This window comes from Amblyomma maculatum, unplaced genomic scaffold (genome assembly GCF_055883805.1).
Source record: "Amblyomma maculatum isolate TAMU_Amacu unplaced genomic scaffold, ASM5588380v1 scaffold_13, whole genome shotgun sequence".
Taxonomy (NCBI): Eukaryota; Metazoa; Arthropoda; class Arachnida; order Ixodida; family Ixodidae; genus Amblyomma; species Amblyomma maculatum.
In genome coordinates, this window is record NW_028146738.1 from 26,179,398 (window position 1) to 26,201,426 (window position 22,029).

General features: G+C 42.3%; 1 protein-coding gene across 1 annotated transcript in view; it reads left to right on the forward strand.

The window, feature by feature from the left end:
• The window catches only part of LOC146172402 (sodium-coupled monocarboxylate transporter 2-like), a 49,612-nt gene that overhangs the window by 13,286 nt on the left and 14,297 nt on the right, over positions 1 to 22,029 (forward strand). Inside the window, exons 7-11 of the mRNA XM_084585861.1 lie at positions 5,448 to 5,577; positions 6,334 to 6,422; positions 8,380 to 8,489; positions 12,842 to 12,909; positions 17,846 to 17,932. Coding sequence (XP_084441987.1) covers positions 5,448 to 5,577; positions 6,334 to 6,422; positions 8,380 to 8,489; positions 12,842 to 12,909; positions 17,846 to 17,932 — 484 coding nt within the window. The remainder of the gene's footprint in view (positions 1 to 5,447; positions 5,578 to 6,333; positions 6,423 to 8,379; positions 8,490 to 12,841; positions 12,910 to 17,845; positions 17,933 to 22,029) is intronic.

Consider the following 22,029-nt stretch of genomic DNA (forward strand, 5'->3'; position numbering starts at 1 on the left):
CTCATCATAATAAAGGTTTTGCATTTTGTCTCTTAGAAAATCTGGCCATTGTAGCCGAGATAAAACCTGTAACCACGGGTTAGTCAGCCTAAAAGTATAGTTACACATGTGTCGCGGTGGTATGCGTCTGGACAGGCGCTGCTTCTAAAGGAAGTGGCAAGAATTTAGGATCTGAAAATTGTTTTTAAATGAAGGTATATCTTTATGCACCTCGCAGTTTCAGGGCGCAGAAGAACTGAATTCGTCCCTTGCGCAAAAGGTGTAATGATTTTGTTGTGTGAAACAAAATTACTTACGCAGATTACTTAACAGATTACTGCTGCGTGAAAAAAAAATACTTACACCTTATTAACAACATGCTTAGAAAAGGACAAGTGCTGTTAGCTATGAAGGAATTTATAAATAGGTTTAAAGATACTCTAGCTAACAATATGCAATGTATTTTGCACTATTTTTAATACTGTGTCACCCAAATGAATCTCAGGATTATTTTAATCCTCTAAACAGATTATCCATAAGGAGCATAGCGAATCGAGGCGCATTACATATGTTGTCCTTTTCGCAAAAAGTTTGATTTGGACGAAGTTCGCTTCTTAATGCCCCATCCACCGTATCTTAAAACCTGCAGAGGTGCGCCCCTCGAGCAATTCAGTCTGTTACATTTGCACCAGCCGACACCGACGCTCTGCGTCTACACCATCCAAATTTTCATAAAATTTCCGAGTACTGCAGTAAATTATTTGGTTTCTTTCGCTCTCTCCCAACACAGGAAGTTTACAGCGTGGCTTTGATCTCACAAAATGTAATGAAGAAACTGAAACACGAACTTGCCTAAATAGATGTATGGAACACTTTGACTTTCAAATTATGCTGTAAGTTATGGCGCCTTGCGAAATGTATGCACTCGAGGGTGCATTGTTTCGTCATAACTCTGCCCACACGTGTATTTACTGCCGCAAGGAGCGGCGCTGTTTCTGTCACCTGACTGCGTGCACAACTTTGCGACACACCATTTACGCAACCATGACAGCATTGAACGATAGCAGTGGAAGCGTGCCAAACTCTTTGATCTTCTCAGCTTGTAAACTTCCCACTGCCGAGCAAGCTTGCTCGAAAGGGCGGCAGCGATTGAAAGCGCGTCGATAAAAGAGTTTCAGAGGCAGGCATTAGCGTGACAGTTTCCTAGGCATGGTGGCGGTCGCAGACGGTACTTTCCAGAATACGTATGCATCAAAGTTTGGGCGTCTCCATACACACCCTTAAGGTAGACAGCAGAAAGAAATATGGCGCCTCCACCCCCTCAGAGTCTCAGTTCTGGCGTTTCTGGCGAGAGTAACCAATGATTATTAACCCGCCAGGTTTACCTCTTAGAATTAGTATTCTCCAAAACGTTCGCCTAACATTGTCACAGCTAAATAAGCAGACACTCGCAATACATGATAATTACGATTGCTTAGCACACGTTTCCTCTGACAGCGCTCCACCCTCCTGTCAATGGCTCGGAGTGAAGGGTGAAGGGCACGTGGACTCTATCGAAAGCTACGCTGAAGCCACCAAGGGAGCCTACGTCGTCCTGGGCATGAGTCCAGTGAATAGTTTTGAATGCGACTTACGCTACAAAATGCCGAGTACAAATAATGTCGTCGAAATACAGGCATTCCTCATTGCCAATATTGCACTGGGACGTCACACTCCATATGCTATGCGGAAATACTGTCCGAACTTTCCATTTCCCGCGACAACCTTTTGTGGTCTCTCTGCCAGCAGTCGCTGCACTTAGGCTTAAATTGAAATAAAACATTACATAATGAATGACAAGAAAGGAAAAAGACCCAGAAAAGCGCAATTCAGATTGAGCAGCGTTCCCTTGTGTATATCTGTCTATGAATATCTTTGTAGCTCTGCTCTGTCCGTTTAAAAGCTTGAATGAACGCGTTCAATAAGTAGTTCTATTAGCGCTTCATCTCAGAAACTGATTAGGTTACTGAGGAACGTGTAATTTTAAGGAATGGATGCACTCTCCTTTGATCGCCGAGACTGCGGCGAGCCACGCGGGGTCACACTGATCGTTTCCTCACTCGAGCAGAGTTAAATACAGGCACATGCTGTTCGGCTAAGAGGACATCATAACTAGAAATATTTGTACCTTTGATAACTTACAAGATAAATGGCTTCTCTACCCACCGACTTTGTAGTATCAAAACGCTAGGCGGGAACGTTAGTACATATCTTCAAACGTTCTGAAATAGCAAGGCATGCTTGCACGTTTTGTGAGCGGCGACGAGGTGGTGCCTGCAGACATGGGGCTAGTGATGTGTCCTTGTCATAACAGTTCTGATGCCTCAACGCGTCATCCAATTAACGCGCAGCCTGATATTATCCGCTCCAAATTAGGAAGAACATTTTTAAGCAAGTGAAAATAAGATGTTAGACCTTGTACTCCAGAGGAGCGCATAATGTCCTTATTGGCTCTATAGGCCCCATCACATAGCTTCTCCGAATCGCTGAAAAAAATTCTGCTTACCGCAACGTGCATTGTAGTATTCTATTGTGCCGCCTTCGTTACAAGTGGCTTATGCGTTGACAGTCTTAAGGTGCGCCCGGTGAGGAGTCTCGACAACACTGCACAGGTGTCGTTGTCATGGCTGAAGTGTATCTTTTGTGCATTGCCAGGAATATATGCAAACACACCTCGCACGCAAACACCCGGCACGCATACCCTCGAAGTTTCTTAAAATTTGTTGAATGCAAATGCTCTTCACCTGAGCAGGTTAGCCAACCGGGACGCCTTTTTCGGTTAACATCCCTTCCTTCCCTCGTCCTGTTTATCCATCTATCTATTTAATTGAAAATATTGCACTTTTCCACGTACACCTGTTGTTTTATATTCATAATCAGATAGCCTTTTAATGTTCTGTTATATTGTTTACAAAATACGGACGCACTGAAGGTCCCAAATTCTGAGTATAAAGTGGCACCGGCCGTAGAAGGTGAAATTAAAAACATATTGGCAGCTACAAGCATAATATAGCCAGTAAATATGCAGTAACAGTGCAAAATATGTGTACTAATGTGTAAAATTGCTAAACCTGCGTGTGCGTGTCCTACCCTCATATCCTTTCCACAATCACCGCCACTTTTGTTTTCTCACAACTCGACCCATCATGCCTTCATGCCTTCATCATGACGTGACCGCGTGTTCACTGCGTCTTTCGTTTCTCCGAATCGACCACAACTTTTCGTGTACCAAAAGCTGTGCTACGGGCGTGGATGCTCAGGAATATAACTCTGAAATTTGTTAATCTGCTAATGTATTTTAATACTATCTATACTGAATAACAGGCTAGTACAACTTGACACCAATAAGATCGTGCAGAAAATTTTGGTTCAAAATATAAATATTTTTAAGCAGCACTAGGAAGGCAAAATGCCACAATACTGTAATAAGGTTATGAAATGAGAGAGAAGAAAAATCGTCGAAAGGTGGAATGTATAAACATAGATGTAATTTTTCCAAAGCATCAGTTTAGGATAAGATAGTCAGGACTTTAGGGATAAGGATATCTTGTTAGATGCATATTCGAAATTGACGAACGTATCGAGTCTTACAATTGAGTGGCATTATAAGTCAATAAGAAATCGATGGCCTGTTTACGTTAACTGTAATTACCAAGGACGTCGGCTAACCTAGAATTACTGCTTGGTCTAAAACTTTAAAATAGAGGAATGTTTCAAAACGCCCATGCGCGTACTCAGAAATAGAGCTTGAGAAGCACGAATAGTTCCTGAAAGAATACATTGCAAAGGATTTACCCATGAAAGTGGCAAAGTGAGTGAAATATTCACTTTCATTATTCTGAATACATATGGAGCACCATTCTCGTATATAAGAGAGATCAAGTCACTGCTGGTTCTAAAATCTCCGATTCGGCATCCAACATGAATTTACATTGTCACAAAAAAATTATGCAATTCACTCATGTAAGTAAATACAAGCGCAAGCCTACTTATCCCTCAGACAGACTAATTCTATCAACAGTGTAATTAGGGTAAGACTTGATAATACGATAGTAATAAGTAATTTTTATATTAACCTTACGGAGGAGTGCTCGTTCTTGCTGCTTGAGGATTAGGTGTTACAGCTTTAAAATTGACGATCGATTTTATTGAATTAATATATTTTATTTGAGGCCAGTACGGCGATGTTGTGTGACGATGTCCCAGACGGGCCGTTGGCACTAGCAGCGTAATTATCAGGAGTCTAAGAGCTGCACACAACACTTTTCAGATGCGACAAACGCCCATTAGCACGTGAGCTTGTTCCAGAAGCCACAACTGAGTTCGTAGTGTCTCAAAATAGGCCCTGCAGTACAAATACGTTAGTTATGTACATGTATATGGTAACGTAACTTTGTTTTTTGCGAGACTGGATGCGCTCTCAGAGCATGCAATTTTCTCTTGTTGCAAATGCATGCCTCGTTCCTTCGCAGCATTAAGCAGACAACATTGCGATATTTCGGACGCAGACATAAGAGATAGCAGCACAGTATGAATGCTTCCTGTATATCGCCAAAACTTTGATGTTCTCAGTGTCGTTGTGAAGTTGCGTGTGTCGGAAGCGACCACTGCATCATTAAATGAGCACTGGCAAACGAAATTGTCGTTAAAGTGGGGACCTTTGGACAGAGGAAATTTGGGATATTCATGCAAATGTTTCTGATGAACGGGTTCGAACCTGACCGCCGGCGGTTGCGTTTCGACGGAGGCGAAACGGAGAGGCGTCCGTGTGCTCAGTGCTGTGTGATGATCTCAGTGCCCGTTAAAGATCCCCATGTGGCTGAAATTAGTTCGCAGCCCTCCACTACGGCTCCTCTTTCTCTCTTTCTACTTTCACTCCCACTTTCCTCCCTCCCCTTACGACGCGGTTCAGGTGTCCGCCGAACAAGTGTGACAGATAGTGCACCTTTTCTTTCCCTGAACCAATTATTATTATTATTTAATTTTATATTATTATTACTATTATATTTTTATTATTTATATTATTATTTCTGCTAATCGCGTGTAACATCTAGAGGCAGCAGGAATGTGAAAAAGACATTATTGACGTTCGGCCCATTACTATATGAATGACTAACGGGACTGTGTTTTGTTAATTGTTTCAGTCTGGACAAGTAAGAGCCATGTCTCTTTTTCAGCTCCATTACATAAATAACAATACGGTTCGTTTATATGTGCAAAAAGACTGTTTCCTTTAATGTCGCAGCTAGGTGTACCTTGGAGACAACGTAAGTTTGTTTAAGTATAGCGAGGAATTTAGTGCTTTCAAGTGCGAACATAGCTGCCTGTTTTAAAACAACTAAGTTTGCCTGCTCGAATCCATTTTTGTGCAAAAGTCTAGTTTGTTCAATGTTTGATTTTTGTTCTTGTTATGTCCGACGCTGAAACAGCATAACCTACATCGGTCTTACGTTGAACGCAATCTACAACTTCATCATGGCCGGCATGGCGGTGGCATTGGTCTACTGGTACCGAGACTGCGACCCGCTTCTCTCTGGTGCCATCACCAAACTTGATCAGGTAAATGAGCGTCTTGAGTGTGCCATTACGTCAATAGTCTCAAATGCTCATTTTACTGTTGAGGCCGCTGCCGAAAGGCATTATGAAGAAGAGACAGTAGATTGCATAAATAGCTTCTCTATTTGGCTCTCCATCTTTCTTTCCGGTACAGCGTGCCTTGTAGCTTACTGTATCAAAGCGAGAGTAATTTCTGTGTATCTTTTGAGTATTTTATCATGATATGTTCCCTTATCTATTGCTGGTATCGTTAACTCGGGCTTAATAGCAAAATATACGCTTGCAAATCACATTCCCGCGGCCACTTTAGTGAATGGCGGAATGTGGTATGGAAACCGTCTAAAGATGGGGTTTACTTGTCTCTGGCGGTGAAATGTACCCTTAAAAATATCGCTGTTAAGTGGCTCAGCAGGAGTGTACAGCTACACTTCTAGTTTTACGAAGAGTCGCTGCGTTTTTAAATCAACATGACAGGGTTTTTTCCTCGCATATAGTGAGCAAAGCATGACGCTGTTGGGTTGAACTATCTTTTTACTATGGAAGTAGAAATAGCGGCACAGTTCTGCTATGCACTGAACAAATATTTTGCTCATATAAGCATCCTGCAATTGGCGAATGAAATATATTTGACGGGTATGTGGGTAAGTGCAAATCGGTGATATATTTTCTGCCACCATAATGAATAGAGGAGTTTTTCATACGCAACAAACATTCTCAATTATGTATGCATTTTAATAAAAGCATTCCTTATTTCATCAGATGCTACCGTTCTACGTGAAGGAGAACTTAAGCGACTTCCCAGGCTTCTCAGGACTCTTTCTCACAGGAGTTGTCAGCGCAGCAACCAGGTACGAAGGGTGCTGGTCAACTTTGGTGCATCATACGAGCACATTTTCAAGAAGCTGGGTATGCCTAATCTTATAGACAGCTACATTCAATCGCAGCCACACAATGAACATGTGATTGAGAAGTACATTTTCAAGACTTTTCAAATTTGCGATAAAGCATTACACATCCCTAGCCGTGTTTTTTTTTTTTTTTTTTTTTTTTGCATACGTATGTTGAGTAAAGATGCAAAATTTGAAAAAAAAAGTTTTGAAATCTTGAGAAAAACCGCCTTTTCCACTTTTTCTTCTAGAAAATTGTGAAATTGTGGATTAAAGCAGTAACGTAAAGTATTGACAGGCATAATTTTCCTGCAATTCTATAAAGTGAACGATACTATTTTTGCACCGCAACGATGTAGAAGAGATGGGGACATCTTGCATATATGCAGCCGAAACGTAGCGATGTGTCTGTCTGACTCAGCCCTTCTGGGCAGGGAAATGCTTGCTTCGCCATCTATTTCCACGCTGAAGTTGGAGTGCATGTATGTGCAAGTTTTTGCAAGTGCTCTCAGGCGGTCCTGTTGCGCAACCTGGTATACACACTACTGAACTACGACCTCTGCAACCACGACTGAGAACAGATGACATGCTGTAATGGCTGCTCAATGCGTTTATTAGCGCCCCGTGCATTCGTGCACCGTTCTTACTGAAACGCAGAACATAAGACGTTGTGAGAAAAGCGAAATTACTCAGATAAAAAAAAAATGCGAAAGTTTCTTTTGTAACTTTAGAAACGGGTAATGTCCGTTAGCAAAGAGCAGAGCCACAGCGGACACTTTGTATTTGAATATTTCATAGATTTCTTGTTTAGGGACCCCCGCAACCGCCACTGAATGGCGGCGATATGCTGTGACGGCCAAGATCCGGTTGATTGGAGGCCGGAGCGACTGTTACTTGTGTAGCTTACGCGTGCGCTTTTTACCTGCAGGTGCCCAAACGAATAAGCAGGGCGATAAAAAAAAGATGAGGGGAGGGGGTCATTCGCACCGCCATAAAGGGTGTCTACGTATCTAGTCTTTGTACTGAGCGCGGGAGTCCGACTTCAGATGGACACAGTAATTTTAGGAAAAAGAATGCTAAATTTCTCAGCTAGCAGAGAACTGGTATTCTGCAGGAGGATCCGTGTGGATATTTGGGCCTTTGTTTTGTTTTTTGAGTCAATAAATAAACAACCAAACAGTTTCTCACTTTTGTTTTTGCATCTAAGTGACTGGCCCCCCCTTTTTTTCTATAACTGACAATAGCCAGATGTACCTTGGGCAAAGGTCTCATGCACATAATACATATTTTAGGCTGCTCAAAGACGTAAAGCCTATCGTTATGAGGCTGTGCAAGGTAATTACGCATACATCGATCAGTTAGTTTTTGAGAGCGCTGGATGACTGATTCTACTGGCCACTTTAGCGTTTGATTTTTCAAAGGGCAGAATGTGTCCCCATCGTTACTCTAGTTTCGAAAGCTTCAAGTATTATCGCAGCGTGTGAACGTCCTCAAAATCTTGCCCGTCATGGCTTAATTTCACGTTTTCTGGCTGAGCAATTTTGTGAACATTATATCAATATGCCGCATCGTGTCAAAAGTACAACTACATCGTAAATATAAAACCCAATGTGTTTTTTTTTTGTTTTTTATTTTGCAATTTGGATAAGACGTTTGTTGCGTGTAATAAAAGAACCAAATAAAACATCAAATTCAATTACAAGTAGCACAATGGACGCCTCACGCTGCCTATTCTTTCGTGAACGCGAACTTCTATTAGCAATGTTTGCTAGATTCATAATAAAATGTTTTTCGTAATTGTCGATTCCTAGTTAGCAGAGGCCGGTGTAGCGAATGATATAAGGCGCGAAAAACTCCGGTACCGCACTTGAGCAACAGGAAAAACTCATACTGATCTGTTTAATTCCCTTTTTTTCAGCACTGTATCATCAATCATTAATTCCCAAGCTGCTGTATTTTACGTAGACGTTATCTCGCAGTACATGAAATTCACGACACAGCAAGGCGCATCCTTTACAAAGAAGAGTGGTGAGTAGTTTCTCTTTTTCTGCATATGCATACACGGAAAAGGGTGCACTTTGACGAAATAATTACAAGACCGCGCTTAAGTCTGTTTAAAAGCGCAAATTGCGAAAGGCACTTTAGAGAACTGTTTCTACTAATTACATCGCCATTGTTATCTCTATTATATCATTATCGTCATGACTATCGCTACTATTATCATTGTCAACTAAATGCACCATCATTGTCATCGCTACTGCAATCATGTCATTATCACTAACTGCCGTGTCATTATCGTCGCTACTCGCATCGTTATCACTAACTGCAGCGTCATTCTGATTGCTCCTGTCACCCTTACTAACCTTAGACAGGAATTAAGATCTGTTTCTCACGAGCCTGTTGTGTAATAGTGTTTTGCGGGCTCGGCTGGGTATCGCATTGGTAGAGGTTCGATCCCCGGTGGGGTCAGATTGTTTATTAAGTGTCAGTTCGCGCGGGCATTTCTTGAGAACATTTATTTTTATTTTATTTTATTTATTTATTTATACAATACTGCAGGCCATAAAAGGCCCTGGCAGGAACGGGGCACAATCGAGCATCGTTATACACACCTATGTACAGTACATTTTTCCGTGGAAAGAAGAGAGCAGAAGGAAAGAACAAGAACACATTTTGATATATTACAAAAAATAGATGCTATTGCTTCAAAAATTGCTGAATTGCAGAGAGGACATTTGGACCTTCAAACACATGCGAAGGCAATCCATTCCACTCGGTTAAAGTCCTTGGGAAAAATGAATATTTGAATTGGTTTGTGCGGGCAAATACAGGAGTTAGTTTATGAGGATGATGACGCCTCGTAACTCTGGACGATGAGGGTTGAAAATACAACGAAGGATTCATACGGAGCGTGCGATAATAGATGTTGAAGAGCAATTTTATTCTAGCTAGCCTTCTCCGAGATGCTAATGATTCGATTTCATTTAATCTTATCAACTGTGATGGTGAATCATGTCTGCGGAAGCGGTTATATATGAAGCGTACTGCTGATCTTTGTACTTGCTCTAACTTATTAATATCCTGCTTTGTATAAGGATCCCAGACTTCGCAGGCATATTCTAGCTTGGAACGGACTAAACAATTGTATGCTAGACGCTTTACATCGGAGGTGCAGTGCTTGAGCCTATGTCTCAGTTGGCCTAGTTTGCGACGGGCAGATGAACAGATGTTCTGGATATGGGGGGACCAGTTCAAGGGATTGTTAATTGTAACTCCTAAATATTTGAAGCTGTCGGTTTCAGTTATAAGGGTGTCTTTGATAGTGTATCGGTAAGAATGGTACGATTTTTTGTTCGTGATGCGCATGAACACGGTTTTATTGACGTTAAGTTTCATATCCCACTTTTCACACCAGTCAGAAACAGCGTTAATACTTTTATTTAAAACCACTTGATCACTTGTATTATTAATAGCCCTGAAGAGCAGGCAGTCGTCCGCAAATAAACGAATATTCACACTTTCATGGATAGAGGCAGTCAAGTCATTCACATAAATTAAAAAAAAGAAGAGGACCTATCACACTTCCTTGCGGAACACCGGAGGTTACGGAAAGGCAGTCTGAATAATGGCCTTCAAAATTAACAAACTGCTGGCGCATGTCTAGATATGATGAAATCCAATTAAGCACAGTTTGAGGTATACCCAGCTCGTCAAGTTTATATAATAGACCGGAATGCGTAACCATGTCGAATGCTTTACTAAAATCGAGAAATATTACATCAATTTGGCCAGCATTATCGAGTACCGAAGAAAAGGAATGTATTGTGGAAACCAGTTGAGTAGTTGTCGACAACCCTTTGCGAAAACCATGCTGAAATGGGGAGAGAACGTTGTTCTTATCTAGGAAGTCAGATATGTAGTTCGAAATAATATGTTCCATAAGTTTGCATGCAGTGCTGGTGCGAGATATCGGGCGGTAGTTGGTTAACTGATCGCGGTTGCCTTTCTTGAAAACAGGCACAACACGGGCAAGCCTCCAGTCAGATGGAACATCGCCAGTAGAAAGTGATGAACGAAATATAATAACAAGAAAGTGTGCTAGTGATTCAGCGTAACGTCGCAGGAATACGTTTGGGATGCCATCAGGGCCACAAGACGATTTTGGCTTCAAATTGAGAAGCATTGAAAAAATTCCTTCATATGTTATGAATTCCGGGCTAACGCTGGTCGTGTTATTGTAAGAACTAGGGTGGGGACGGGGATTCGAAAAAACTGACTGAAAGAAATGATTGAACTCCTTGGCTATTTGTGACCTGTCGCGAACAACGTTTTCGCCGACCTTGACACGATCGACGGTTCTGCGTCCTTCATGATTAAGGTGGCGCCAAAATTTGGCAGGGTTACTTTTGATGAATTCAGCTAATGTATTGGAATAAAAATATTGTTTGCTGACACGAAGTTTTTCTGCCAATGCACGCCTTAGGTTTTGAAGTACACAATTATTAGCCTTGCGTTTTCTAAGCCGTTTGACTTTGCGAATTAAATGAATTATTTCGCGGGTAATCCACGGAGTTTTTCGGCGAACAGTTTTAGTTTTACTTGGGATGAAGTTATCTATGCAAAAATGGCAATGGGACTTAAATTTGTTCCATAGGTCATTCACATCGCCCTCAGAAAAGTTATCTAGGGCCATTTCGAGGTAATCAAGAACAGATTCATCGTTAACCCTGGTAAAATCCCTAACGGTCTTCCTGCACCGAACTGGTGGGCAATTAGCTATACGCATGTTGCATGTAAACAATACTTTCTTCGTCGTCGAAACGTTGGCTCGGCTTGCAAACTGAGGCTTGTCCTCTGCCCTTTTTTAGTTCCCTTTCTTTCATACTGTGTAACCATCTTCTTCTCGTTCTACCCTTAACGTGATTAAAGGATTCGTATAGGCTAAACACGAGAAGCTATGTTTTTGTCACATAAACGTGTGTAAACAGGTTTCGCTGCACTTGTACATCGACAGAGCAACTTAAACCCAAAACAGCTGCTCGCCCTACATAAGAGGACCTTCAGAATGTGGAACAAACTTCGGTCAGCTGGCCACCTGCACAGGAGTGCTGATAAATACGCGTACACGAAGAACTCAATTTTATGCGAATGAGACACCCCTGGAAGGTTCAAAGTTTCAAATAGTTATATTTCGCTATATTTGGCTTTCTACTTTTATGAAAAACAAGGCAGTTATCTTTGTCGAATATTCCCTGTTGTTTTGCTTTGTAAAATGCTCCAAAATGAAAATCTTTTATAAATCAGGGAATCAGATCTTTGCACACTTGACTTCGGCAGTGCGCAGACTTCGTCCCTCTGCTTAAAAATTCACTTCAAGCGAAATGCTGAAAAACTGGGTCAAATTGATTGCAGTCAGGCACGGCTATGGAAACAAAGAGGTGGAGAAAACAAATATTTATAAGAATGTCTTCAGATATATGTGTTTAGAAGAAACTAGCGAAGAAAGCCAGGGAATACCTGGCTTCCAGCAAAGAACGTTTCCCGAATGATTTAAACAGAGCGTGTTTCAACCTTTTTTTCAGTGCTATGATATGCGGCTACACGTTGAGACCGTAATCCCGTACTCTTCCGGCTATAAAGATTTAAAAATGCTCTCCAAGCTTCGTCTCACCATTACGTGCTCTTAACCATTTTTAGGTTATACACTTCACGATAAACATTATGTGAGCGAGTTGAAATTCATTTTTGCAAGCAGCCCAAACCACCTGTGCGAATGTGCAGGTAGAAATGAGAGGAAAGAATTCGCGAATTATAATGCAGGACAGTTTGTTACGAATTTACAATTCGTCTGCTATTTCTAACTAAAACTCTTCTAGGGGGATTTTTTCCGTGCGGGTCTTCGAGGCAACGTTTACGTGTGCGAGCACTGTAGCTAACTTTTTTCAATGCGCTTTTTTAGGACATCGTGCCATTCCATATAATTTCATCCATATTTCAATTCTATTAGAATTACACATTTTCTGTGCAGTGTCTGTGCGCGTTAAATAACCCCATTTGTTGAAGTTTGCGGAGCCCTCCACTACGGTGTCTCTGAAAGCTGATATAAATTAGGGCCATTAAACGCTATAAAACTACAACCAACCATAGCTCCACAGGTCGTATGTCGCTATCGTTCTCGCATGAATGGAATAGGAAGAAAACAGAGAGGCATGATATGGCTAGCGCTAATGTTCATCTATGGTGCAATGTTTATTTGCTAATGGTAGAGTAACTGGCAAGCACACCTTCTGAAAAGCATTTATGCGCTAAGCTGCACCTTGGTAAGTCTCGATTATATTTCAGGGGAGGTAACTCGTTTCCGGTTTTCTTTCTCCCTGCAGCCGTGTTTTTTGGGTGCGTTCTTACAGCTTGTGCGGTCGCAGTGCCTTACCTGGGATCAGCCGTTAGGGTATGTAAGACACTTTCTGCATTCCAATTCTGAGCAGTCTGCTAGATTATATACACTATTTTTATGTCACGTGCTGCCCTGAGCCATGGGCATATTTTGCTAGATGCTAGATGCCATCATGTAGGAGTGTACACGTAAAAGATTTGGCGCTAAATATACATGATATTCCTAGCGGTGGTCTTACGTTTAGTGAAAAAAGAAGGTGGTTAGAGTGCAACCAGAAATGGGGGCCACGGTTAAGTTGCCACTATTTATGGGAAAGCGTCTTTGACGCTATTGTTTACCCTATAACCTGGCAATACGCTCACCATTATTGTAGGTACCCGCTACATCTTTTTCTAATCTTCACTCCATGTGTTGAAAATTTAATACGTCAAAATTCTTTTTAAATGCTTATCAAATTATGCTTCACTTAAAAGCACCCTCCCTCACTTGGAAATTTATTCATTCGAAAAAAAAAAAAAGCAACATGAGTGCCTAAATGTGTGTTAATGCGTAAGTACCCGTTATAGATTCTGTGTTTCAATCAAGATATTTTAGTCCCCACATCTTCGAAGAAAAACACTTAGAACTAACTAGTACATGCGGAGAACGAATGAGGAGGAAAGGCGGAAAATTAACTGGGAAAAGACCGTGTGGGAGTGCTAAACATGTCACCTTTTGAATTAAAAAATAGACCAGCAGGTGGGAACACAAATCGACTATAATGTCGGGCATGTCGCGAAGTACGACAGTATAGTTGCTATATTGAGCCTTACGGAGGAATTCCTACATTTGTAGCGTCATCTTGAAGAAAGAAAGCGCTGCGCCACATATTGGAAGCAGTAACGCATTAATATTAAAGCATGTCCTATTATTATCCAGGTGAAAAAAAAAAAAGAAAAAGAAAGCTGTCATCAGAACTAAACCTGCGCTCTTGAAACAATTCGCATAGATAGGTCCATAAGGCACGTATCAGTGAAAAACATTTTAGTCCTCTGCAAACAGGCTTGCACAGCCACCGTTAGGATCACAGTGTGTAAATCTGGTAATGTGCTAAACGTGGTTGTGGAAATATTTTTACTAGTAAGTCGCTTTTAGTAAGTTTCTAGCTTGCGTATGCGATGGAGGGACGGAATTACAACTCTGAATGCCCATTACATTATCTCTATTGGCAATTTACACGAAATATAAGCGGGGATGCACTTGAGCGAAGATGATGACCATAGGAAGGACTGTAATCAGCCTGAGAGTAATAACATGTTTCTTTGATAGCACGATCGAATCGAGTTGTTTTGGTGAAAGTGAGTGCGTAGATAATTTTTTAACGTCTTGTATTAGCGGACGTAAAACAATCAATGACAGACTGGAGATTTTCGGTCTTTCTCTGCAAACTCGCCTTTCGTACGTGAGCGAAACCGTAAGCTTTGTAGCCCTTCTCGATGGGTTATTTTAGTGACATCAAGAGTGTCAACGCTAAATGTTTGGCATGTTGAGAAACAAAAAAAAGCGAGCACGTCTAGGATTTGATGCTTCATTTTTACAGGTAAGCAAGGCTTCGGGAAAGCACTCCATTGCGTTGAAAGCTGAAATGATTCGCGATAATCTCGTTATCGACTGTAGGTTGTTGCAGGCGAAAGTCGGGCCTCAGTACCATTTACGGGGGCCCATCGCTTCAGCCGAGCAAGCATCAAGCTTGTATGCGTACCTAGTACACATTTGGGAACTTCTTTAGGACGCTGGAACAGCGTGCTGCGAAAGCTATCACAGCGCGCAACAGCTATGTTCGAGGCAATGTGCTCGTTGCTTGTTCCTATATTTATGCAGTGAAATGCAGCACCGGCTGTAAAATTTCGCTCCTTTCTACTGCAGATGACTAATCGAGCGCTTCGAAACAAGCTTTCTCATATCTGTACGCTGAGATGGGAACTCGGGGCGCGATCTTTTAGGCCCGATGTCGCGAGTACAGGAAGTGGGCTTCTGGTCCGGCTTTTACTTGCCGCTACTCAAATTTCTAGTCGTGAAACAAGCGAATTGCATTTTACCGATGGGATCTCGAGTGTAAATGTACACTACATTCACTGACGAGATAATTTGATCTGCCCCGCCGCGTTATTTGTTTACTTGCCCGCTGGCTCCTTCTTTCTGAAATTCGTAAAACACGAGTGTTAAAAAAAAAGAATTAGAGGGTCTTTTAGATGTCTCTTCAGAGGAAAATGGCGAATATCTACCTTTCGATCCTCTCCTATAATTTGCGTCTCTTCGTTTGCCTCTTATCGGCGTTCGTTGCAGTGCTACGTGTAATTATATTTGGTTTAAAGGAACGAAAAGACGCAGTACCTGTCAAACGTTCTCCGACAAGTGCGAGTTTGGGCGGTACACCATCGCTCCTGTCGCGTGGCGTTCCTTGGCGGGCGTTCAAGTGTGGGATTTGCAGATGGCAGCAACGCTAGACAAGAGCACACTTCGCGCAATGTGACAGATTTGACGCACAGATCCGACGTACAGCTCCCGCGCACAATGAGATTTCGTTTCATGAGCCCAGAAAGGCTTTCGTCTTAAAAATATGCCGGACGAGTTTTCTTCTTTGATGGGATCGTAAAACAGCTACAGTATCGCGTTGAGGGCGTAAAAATCACTCGTATTTTCAGAGCCCAATTATAAAAAAAAAAAAAAAAACATCTGAATGCAACGATAAAGCACTTCCAAAGAAGCTACCAAACGGTTCCACAGGCTGCAAATCCTCCCTAAACTAGTTGGCTGCACCACTCCAGCGTGGTATGGATCTCGTGAAAATTGCCAGTAGTGAAAATTACTAGTGATGTCGCTTCTCTTGCTTATTTTCGATCTCGCACTGCGTCACGTCGAAGTTCGCATGGTGTAAAGAAAGAAGTGAAACACAGTACCAATAATTGGCATAGAGCATGATTTTTCTAAGAGGGAGGGATGCATGCATGTAGTGATGAACGTCCGTAGAATATGAACGGGGACCATACATCATGCTGTGCGGCTATCAAAAGCTGGGGATGTGAGTCCTTTCATGGCAGGGAGCCTGGGACACTGTCTGCAACCTAGTAGAGGCGGGTAGTCACAGATAAGAAAATTTGCCGCAAAGTGGAAGACATTTTCAAGATGAGCACAGACATCAAATTTCGTCAGGAGGCTGCGGAAATGGGAATTGGTGCTCCTCCTGTAGACACCATTTTATGCACACAGTTTGCTTCTTTACAACATCCAGTGCAAGGTCACCACAAATAGGCACAATAAACATCCATAATAAACGTTTATAAAACCTGGATTTAGCGATGGGACTCTAAAAGTTAATAGGGAAGTATAGTTTGAAATGAGGCAAATTTTCCTGCCATTAAGTTAAAGACAGCCCTGCAAAAATAAGCACGGCAAATTTTTTTTTTCCCGATGTGGATAACGTTTGGTTACATGCTACCTGCTCAAATAGTGAAGACTGCAGCGCAATATGCCCATGTGCTGGTTTCATTTTTCGAAGCTATCCGGAGAATGCGCAGAGAAGAACGTAGCGAAAAAGGAAGAAAAAAAAATGTTCCTTCATAACAGTACCTCACCTCAAAAGTCTCACAGTGCGTAACAATTTCTATGGGGATTTGGATTCGAATAGTCAACTGCGCAGCCTATTCTAAGAATCGTGTTAACTGTGATATTTATTGTGTTCGAACTTTAGAAAAACAGCTTCGACAATTGACGCCGCTGCGCACCATATTTCCAGACGTGCGGCAAAAGCTTCCTGTTCTCAAAAATAAAAAAAAATATCAAAAGCGATATATAAGTTTTTCAATTTCTCGAGGCTGGGGCTGCAATAGGATTTGAACTTACTGAACGCGCCTCCTGCCCGGTGTTTTAAATTTCTGCAATACAGTTGTTCCCGTAATACATTTCTAGACAGCAGAAAAAAGCATCCATTGAATTTTCACGAGCTATTCTCTCGCATGCATTTACGAATAGCGGATAGTACAAATGATATCAATGAACGAATTTCATACCTGTTCACAAATGCACCCTATTTAATGAGAAGCGAAATTTACTGTAATATACGAAAATAATAACTACAAAATGGTCTGACGTTGTTTGTCGTTTTAATATTTTATTTCGTGCGATACCAAGGACGGTCATCGAGTTTAACATTGGGCCTTATTATGCACAACCATCTTTTGATATCAGAACTGGTTTTCAACAGTTGAATTATTGTAAAAGATGTGGCTATCGGAACAATGTGCGCTTCAAATATTTATGCAACCTAAGTGTTTTATCATATTTGGTTACCAGCTCATCCGGAGTGAGCGATAACCGCATCGAAATGTCTTTGCCTCAAGGAAAATAGGATCCGGCTGATAATGGCGATAAATTAAGAGACACTGCACATCCCTTTCAGATTGCCCGGCCCCTATCTCGTACTGCAACTTTTTCAGGTTCCTTTTTCCCCCGCACTGCTGTGGACTGGAATGCCCTCCCCACCAACGTCGCCACTATCATGGGCCCATCTTCTTTTTTACATGCTATAACTACTTTTATCGTAAGGCAATGACATGCATTTATTATTTTTGTATATATTAACCCACCCCTTATGTAATACCCCCGGAAGGGGGCCTTTAAGGTGAATAAAGTGAAGTGAAGTGAAGACACAATATGATCGGCAAGAACTTGGTGTTGTACCCATAAATTGCCACAACACTAAGGTGTCTTCTCGTTGCGTTAGGCGCCCATTTATTTTTAATTTTACCCCAATTCAGAACAATTTTGTATTGCAGAACTATCCAATCGCACATAGTTCGCGCGATTTTATCTAACGCATATTTTAATGTTACGCATTTATCGTTAACGCTAATGTTTTTAATTCTTCGCTAGCATATAAAACATGTATTTACTAAAATAACAAAACAGGCCCCCTAACCTCATCACTGTGCTCTTCTTACTCTATATTTAGCTAATTCTAGTGCTACACAGCGGCGGGACTGCACCCTTCGTCGGACTCTTCATTCTCGGCCTGGCTTTTCCGTGGGCCAATGCTAAGGTATGGTGACTGAACCTGTATGCTCCCGGTTTCCTTTTTTGTATACGTGAAGTGATCAAACGCACCTGCATTTGCATTAAGAGCGACTGCCTTTACTTGTAGACGTAACTGCTGAGATGTACGTACGCTTATCTTGCTATATATAGCCTGTTTTTGTGTTTACCAACCTTTTTCTTTGGCCTGATCTGCGATAGTCTCTTTTGATACAAATGTGTACTTTTGAAAATCACCTCAATGATACGTCGTTTCATAACCTATCTTTTCTTAAGACTGAAATCCAGCGATATAGACTAAGACATGTTTTTCTTCGCGCTGACGCCAAAGTTACGCCGAGTTTACTCAGGCCGAATAAGGAAGGTCACCCGCAACATGGAGGCAAGCCAAGCGTAAGGATATTATAAGTTTAACACAACTGCTGACACTTCACACTTGTGCGCCTGAAAAAAAAATGCAAACCTGTTCTTGTTTTCTCTGTGGTTTCTGCTGAGTTTAATCAAATAGCTTTTATATCGCAATTCCCACAAAGAATAAGCTCATTGGAATGTACAGCCTATAGCTGTGCAATTATCAGCAGAAATGATGGGTTCATAACACTCTCCGCAATCGTATAGAAGTTCGCTGAACAATGCGCTGGTGCCTGTGAATTTGATTGTTGGAACTATCAACAGTTTAACGGCTCATACGCCGTCCAAGCAGGTAACTACATATATAAAATACAAGCAGTCCTGTGAATATTGTAAATGGCATGGCAACAAAATCGGTTTTATTCGCTGCAGAAAAATGATTTTTATATTATGTTCCAAAGTTGTATTTCTTGAAACGACACTGCTACAGGGAGTAATCTTGGGGCCCCTTCGACGTTTGGGGTGCCTTCTTGCCTACAACTGCAAAGTTTCTTGAACAAGTGGCGCTTCAAGAAGTTACACTCCTGGGTTTTTCTCCATATTGATTGATTTTTGCACAAGACATCTCGCGTCTCCTATTCAGTGATTAATATTTCATGTTAATAGAAAACAAAAATACTGCGCTTCCTGCTCTCACTCTCACTCTCATTCCAAATTCACTCTCATTCCAAAACTCTGTTGTAGTTATATTAGAAACGTCCTTAGCATCTCTGCACCAAAAGTAGGGAAGCATATGGCGGTGCTGTATAATAAATTCGAAAATTCACTACGGTAAGGTTTTATGCCAAAAATGACAAGTGTTGACCGAGAGAGAAGACGTTCCCAGTTGTGCTCGTCGCAGCTGCTCTTAGTGCTCGGTACTTCGTTTTGAATCATTATTGAAATCGTAAACCGGAAAGAAATTCGTAAGAAAAACGGAGTTGAAATCATTGGAGTCTAATTGGTAACTGCCAGTATCGACGTAGTAACTCAGTATTGGGAAGAGGGGACAGGGATTTGATAGCATTTCGCCGCACCAATTTTTTCTCGTAACGAAAACTGGGAGCTTCCTTTAGGAACTTGGTGCGTTTCGCATCCATCTTTTAGTGTTGTGGCAAAATACCTTTAGGCGCATATACAGCTTCAAATACCTCTACTCGATCTCAACAATATTTGTAACCGATTGAATTTTGAAGTATCCTAACTGCATTGTTACGTTTTCTTTTTAACTGCATTGTGTCATCACCCTTGCGCCAGCTACGTATATTACGAAATGTGTTAAGCTCCTCAGCAAGTTTGAGTGAATATCGACCGGAAACCAGGCGAACCTGAGCCCGAACGGGAAGCCTTCGCCATCTAAAAACCTCCAAACATTTCTGTTGGAATGACAGCCCACATAAACAAAAATACCCATTAAAATGCAGACCTGAACGCGACTCGAACCAGCTCCTATGCAAAACAAGCAGCCTGACTTTCACTGATTGTGCCATGTAAAGTGTCAAAAGTCCCGAAATTGACAAAGGAAGGGATGTGAGTGGTTTCCTCATGACATACATTTGGAAGAAGCCAACATGCACAAAAACCTAGTAAAAGCATAGGGGAATTTTTTGCTTTTTTATCGCTCTGTGGTATTTATGAATGGAAAATTGGTAGCATATTCAAATCAGGGCTGCTGAAAGATGAATTATTGGAAAGAAGAAAAACCACCCACACACTGCCACTGAGATCCGAATTCACGACTTCCGGATGTCGCGTACGGTACTACCATTCGAGCTGCCTTTCAGCCATACAATGGTCGGTTGGTTTGGTTTGTGGGGTTTAACATCCCAGCGCAACTCAGCCTATGAGAGGCGCCGCAGTTCAGGGCTCTAGAAATTTCGACCACTTAGGGTTCTTTAACGTGCACTGGCATCGCACAGAACAAGGACGCCTTGCTTTGCGTCTTCATCGAAAAGCGGCCGCCACGGCCGATATTTGATCCAGCATCCTTGGGCAATTTCCTGCCATTTCACCGGTTGGGTTGTGCGCGTGCTATTCAGAACGAGTCTTCGTTGTCTTCTTTCGTTCAATAAACTTTCAGTTGTTAGTCCAGTCTTGTCCTGTCCTCTTCTTCCCTGTGTCTCGTCCTTTGGCTGGTTTAAAATGAACCGTTATCAACTCGCCCAGGCGTCAACCTTGTTGAATCCTTGGGCACTGAGGTCGGCAATACAGTGATTGCACTGCTAATTTCAACTCATAAAAACTAAAATAAACTAATTATAGAATGTTAATTGCGGCTTTCCTTCGTATCGCAGAATGTTTACTTCTTTAACAATAAAGACGCGAAGGAGGAGGAGGAGGAGGAGAAAAGGAGGGCGAAAAGCAGGGATGCTAACCAGAAAGAATGCATTCCGGTTGCCTACCCTGCACTAGGGAAGGGGAATGGGGGATTAAAGGGGAAGGGTAGAAAAGGATAGGAGGGGATAAAGTCACAGTCTGTCAATCAGGCTAGTCTCTCTCAAAAAGCAAAGTGCCTTGTAGGCTTTGAGCGCAAATGACTTTTGTGGCCATGGTCCCAAGATCATCCCTTGCGTTAAGGGGTGAGCGTCCAGACAATCCAATGCAGTACGCAGCGTATGTCGTTCAGTTGCAAAAGCAGGACAACCACAAAGGAGGTGCTCAATCGTTTCATCAACGCCGCATCGTTCACAAGCAGGGCTGTCAGCCATCCCGATCAGGAAGGCGTATTTATTTGCGAATGCAACGCCAAGCCATAGGCGGCACAGTAACGTTGTTTCACGACGTGTTGTGTGGTGGGGAATACGCAGGCATAGTCCGGAGTCCAATGTCTTGAGGCGACGGTTGGAGAACTCTCCGGTATTCCACGCTGAATGTGTCAGCTCCACAGCCAAACAGCGAAGCCCACTCGCTGCGTCGGTTCTCGTTAACAGAATTTGGACTGGAAGTCGGTCGTCGTGGGCAGAACGGGCAGCGTCGTCCGCCTGGTTATTTCCTGCAATGCCACAGTGTCCTAGAAACCACTAGTAAATGATGTAGTGGCCTTTGGATATTGCGTAGTGGTGCAGCGTGCGTATCTCTGCGATTAGTTATTAATTTGAGCCGTGACGGTAGTGCCGCTTGCATGCCTTAAAGCACTGCTTTGCAGTCAGTGAAAACTGACCATTCTTGGGGGAGTTTCTGGCTGTTGTATTCGACTGCAGCCCGTAGGGCAGCTAGTTTCGCGCCAGTCGAAGAGGTGAGATGTGTAGTCTTTAGCTTTATCAAGACGGACCTTGCCGGTACTACCACAGACCCCGCGGAGCTGGCTGACGTAACGGAGCCATCCGTGTACACATGTATTCAGCGATTGTGCTTACAGTGAAGGTGATCCAGCGTCATTTGTTGCAAGCAAGCATTGGTACCCCAGCTTTCTTCTTTATGCCAGGAATTGATTGGTGAATCTTAGGTTCATGTAGGCTCCATATGTGTGCGCAGAGGTGAACTGCGAGGAAAGATAAGTGCGGTGAGCTTCAATGGTTTTGGAAAAGGCAGCACATGGTCTCGTTGCTGGAGATTTGCCAGGTGGTGATTGGGAACTCGCGCGAGGTGTCTAATGTGTGTTCTCAGGGTCTCGACGGCAACATAGGCAGTGACAGGATGTTCCCCGGCTAGAAGAACAGTTGCTGCCGTTGAGTTGCATTTAGGCAAACCGAGGCAGGTGCGGAGAGCTTGCGC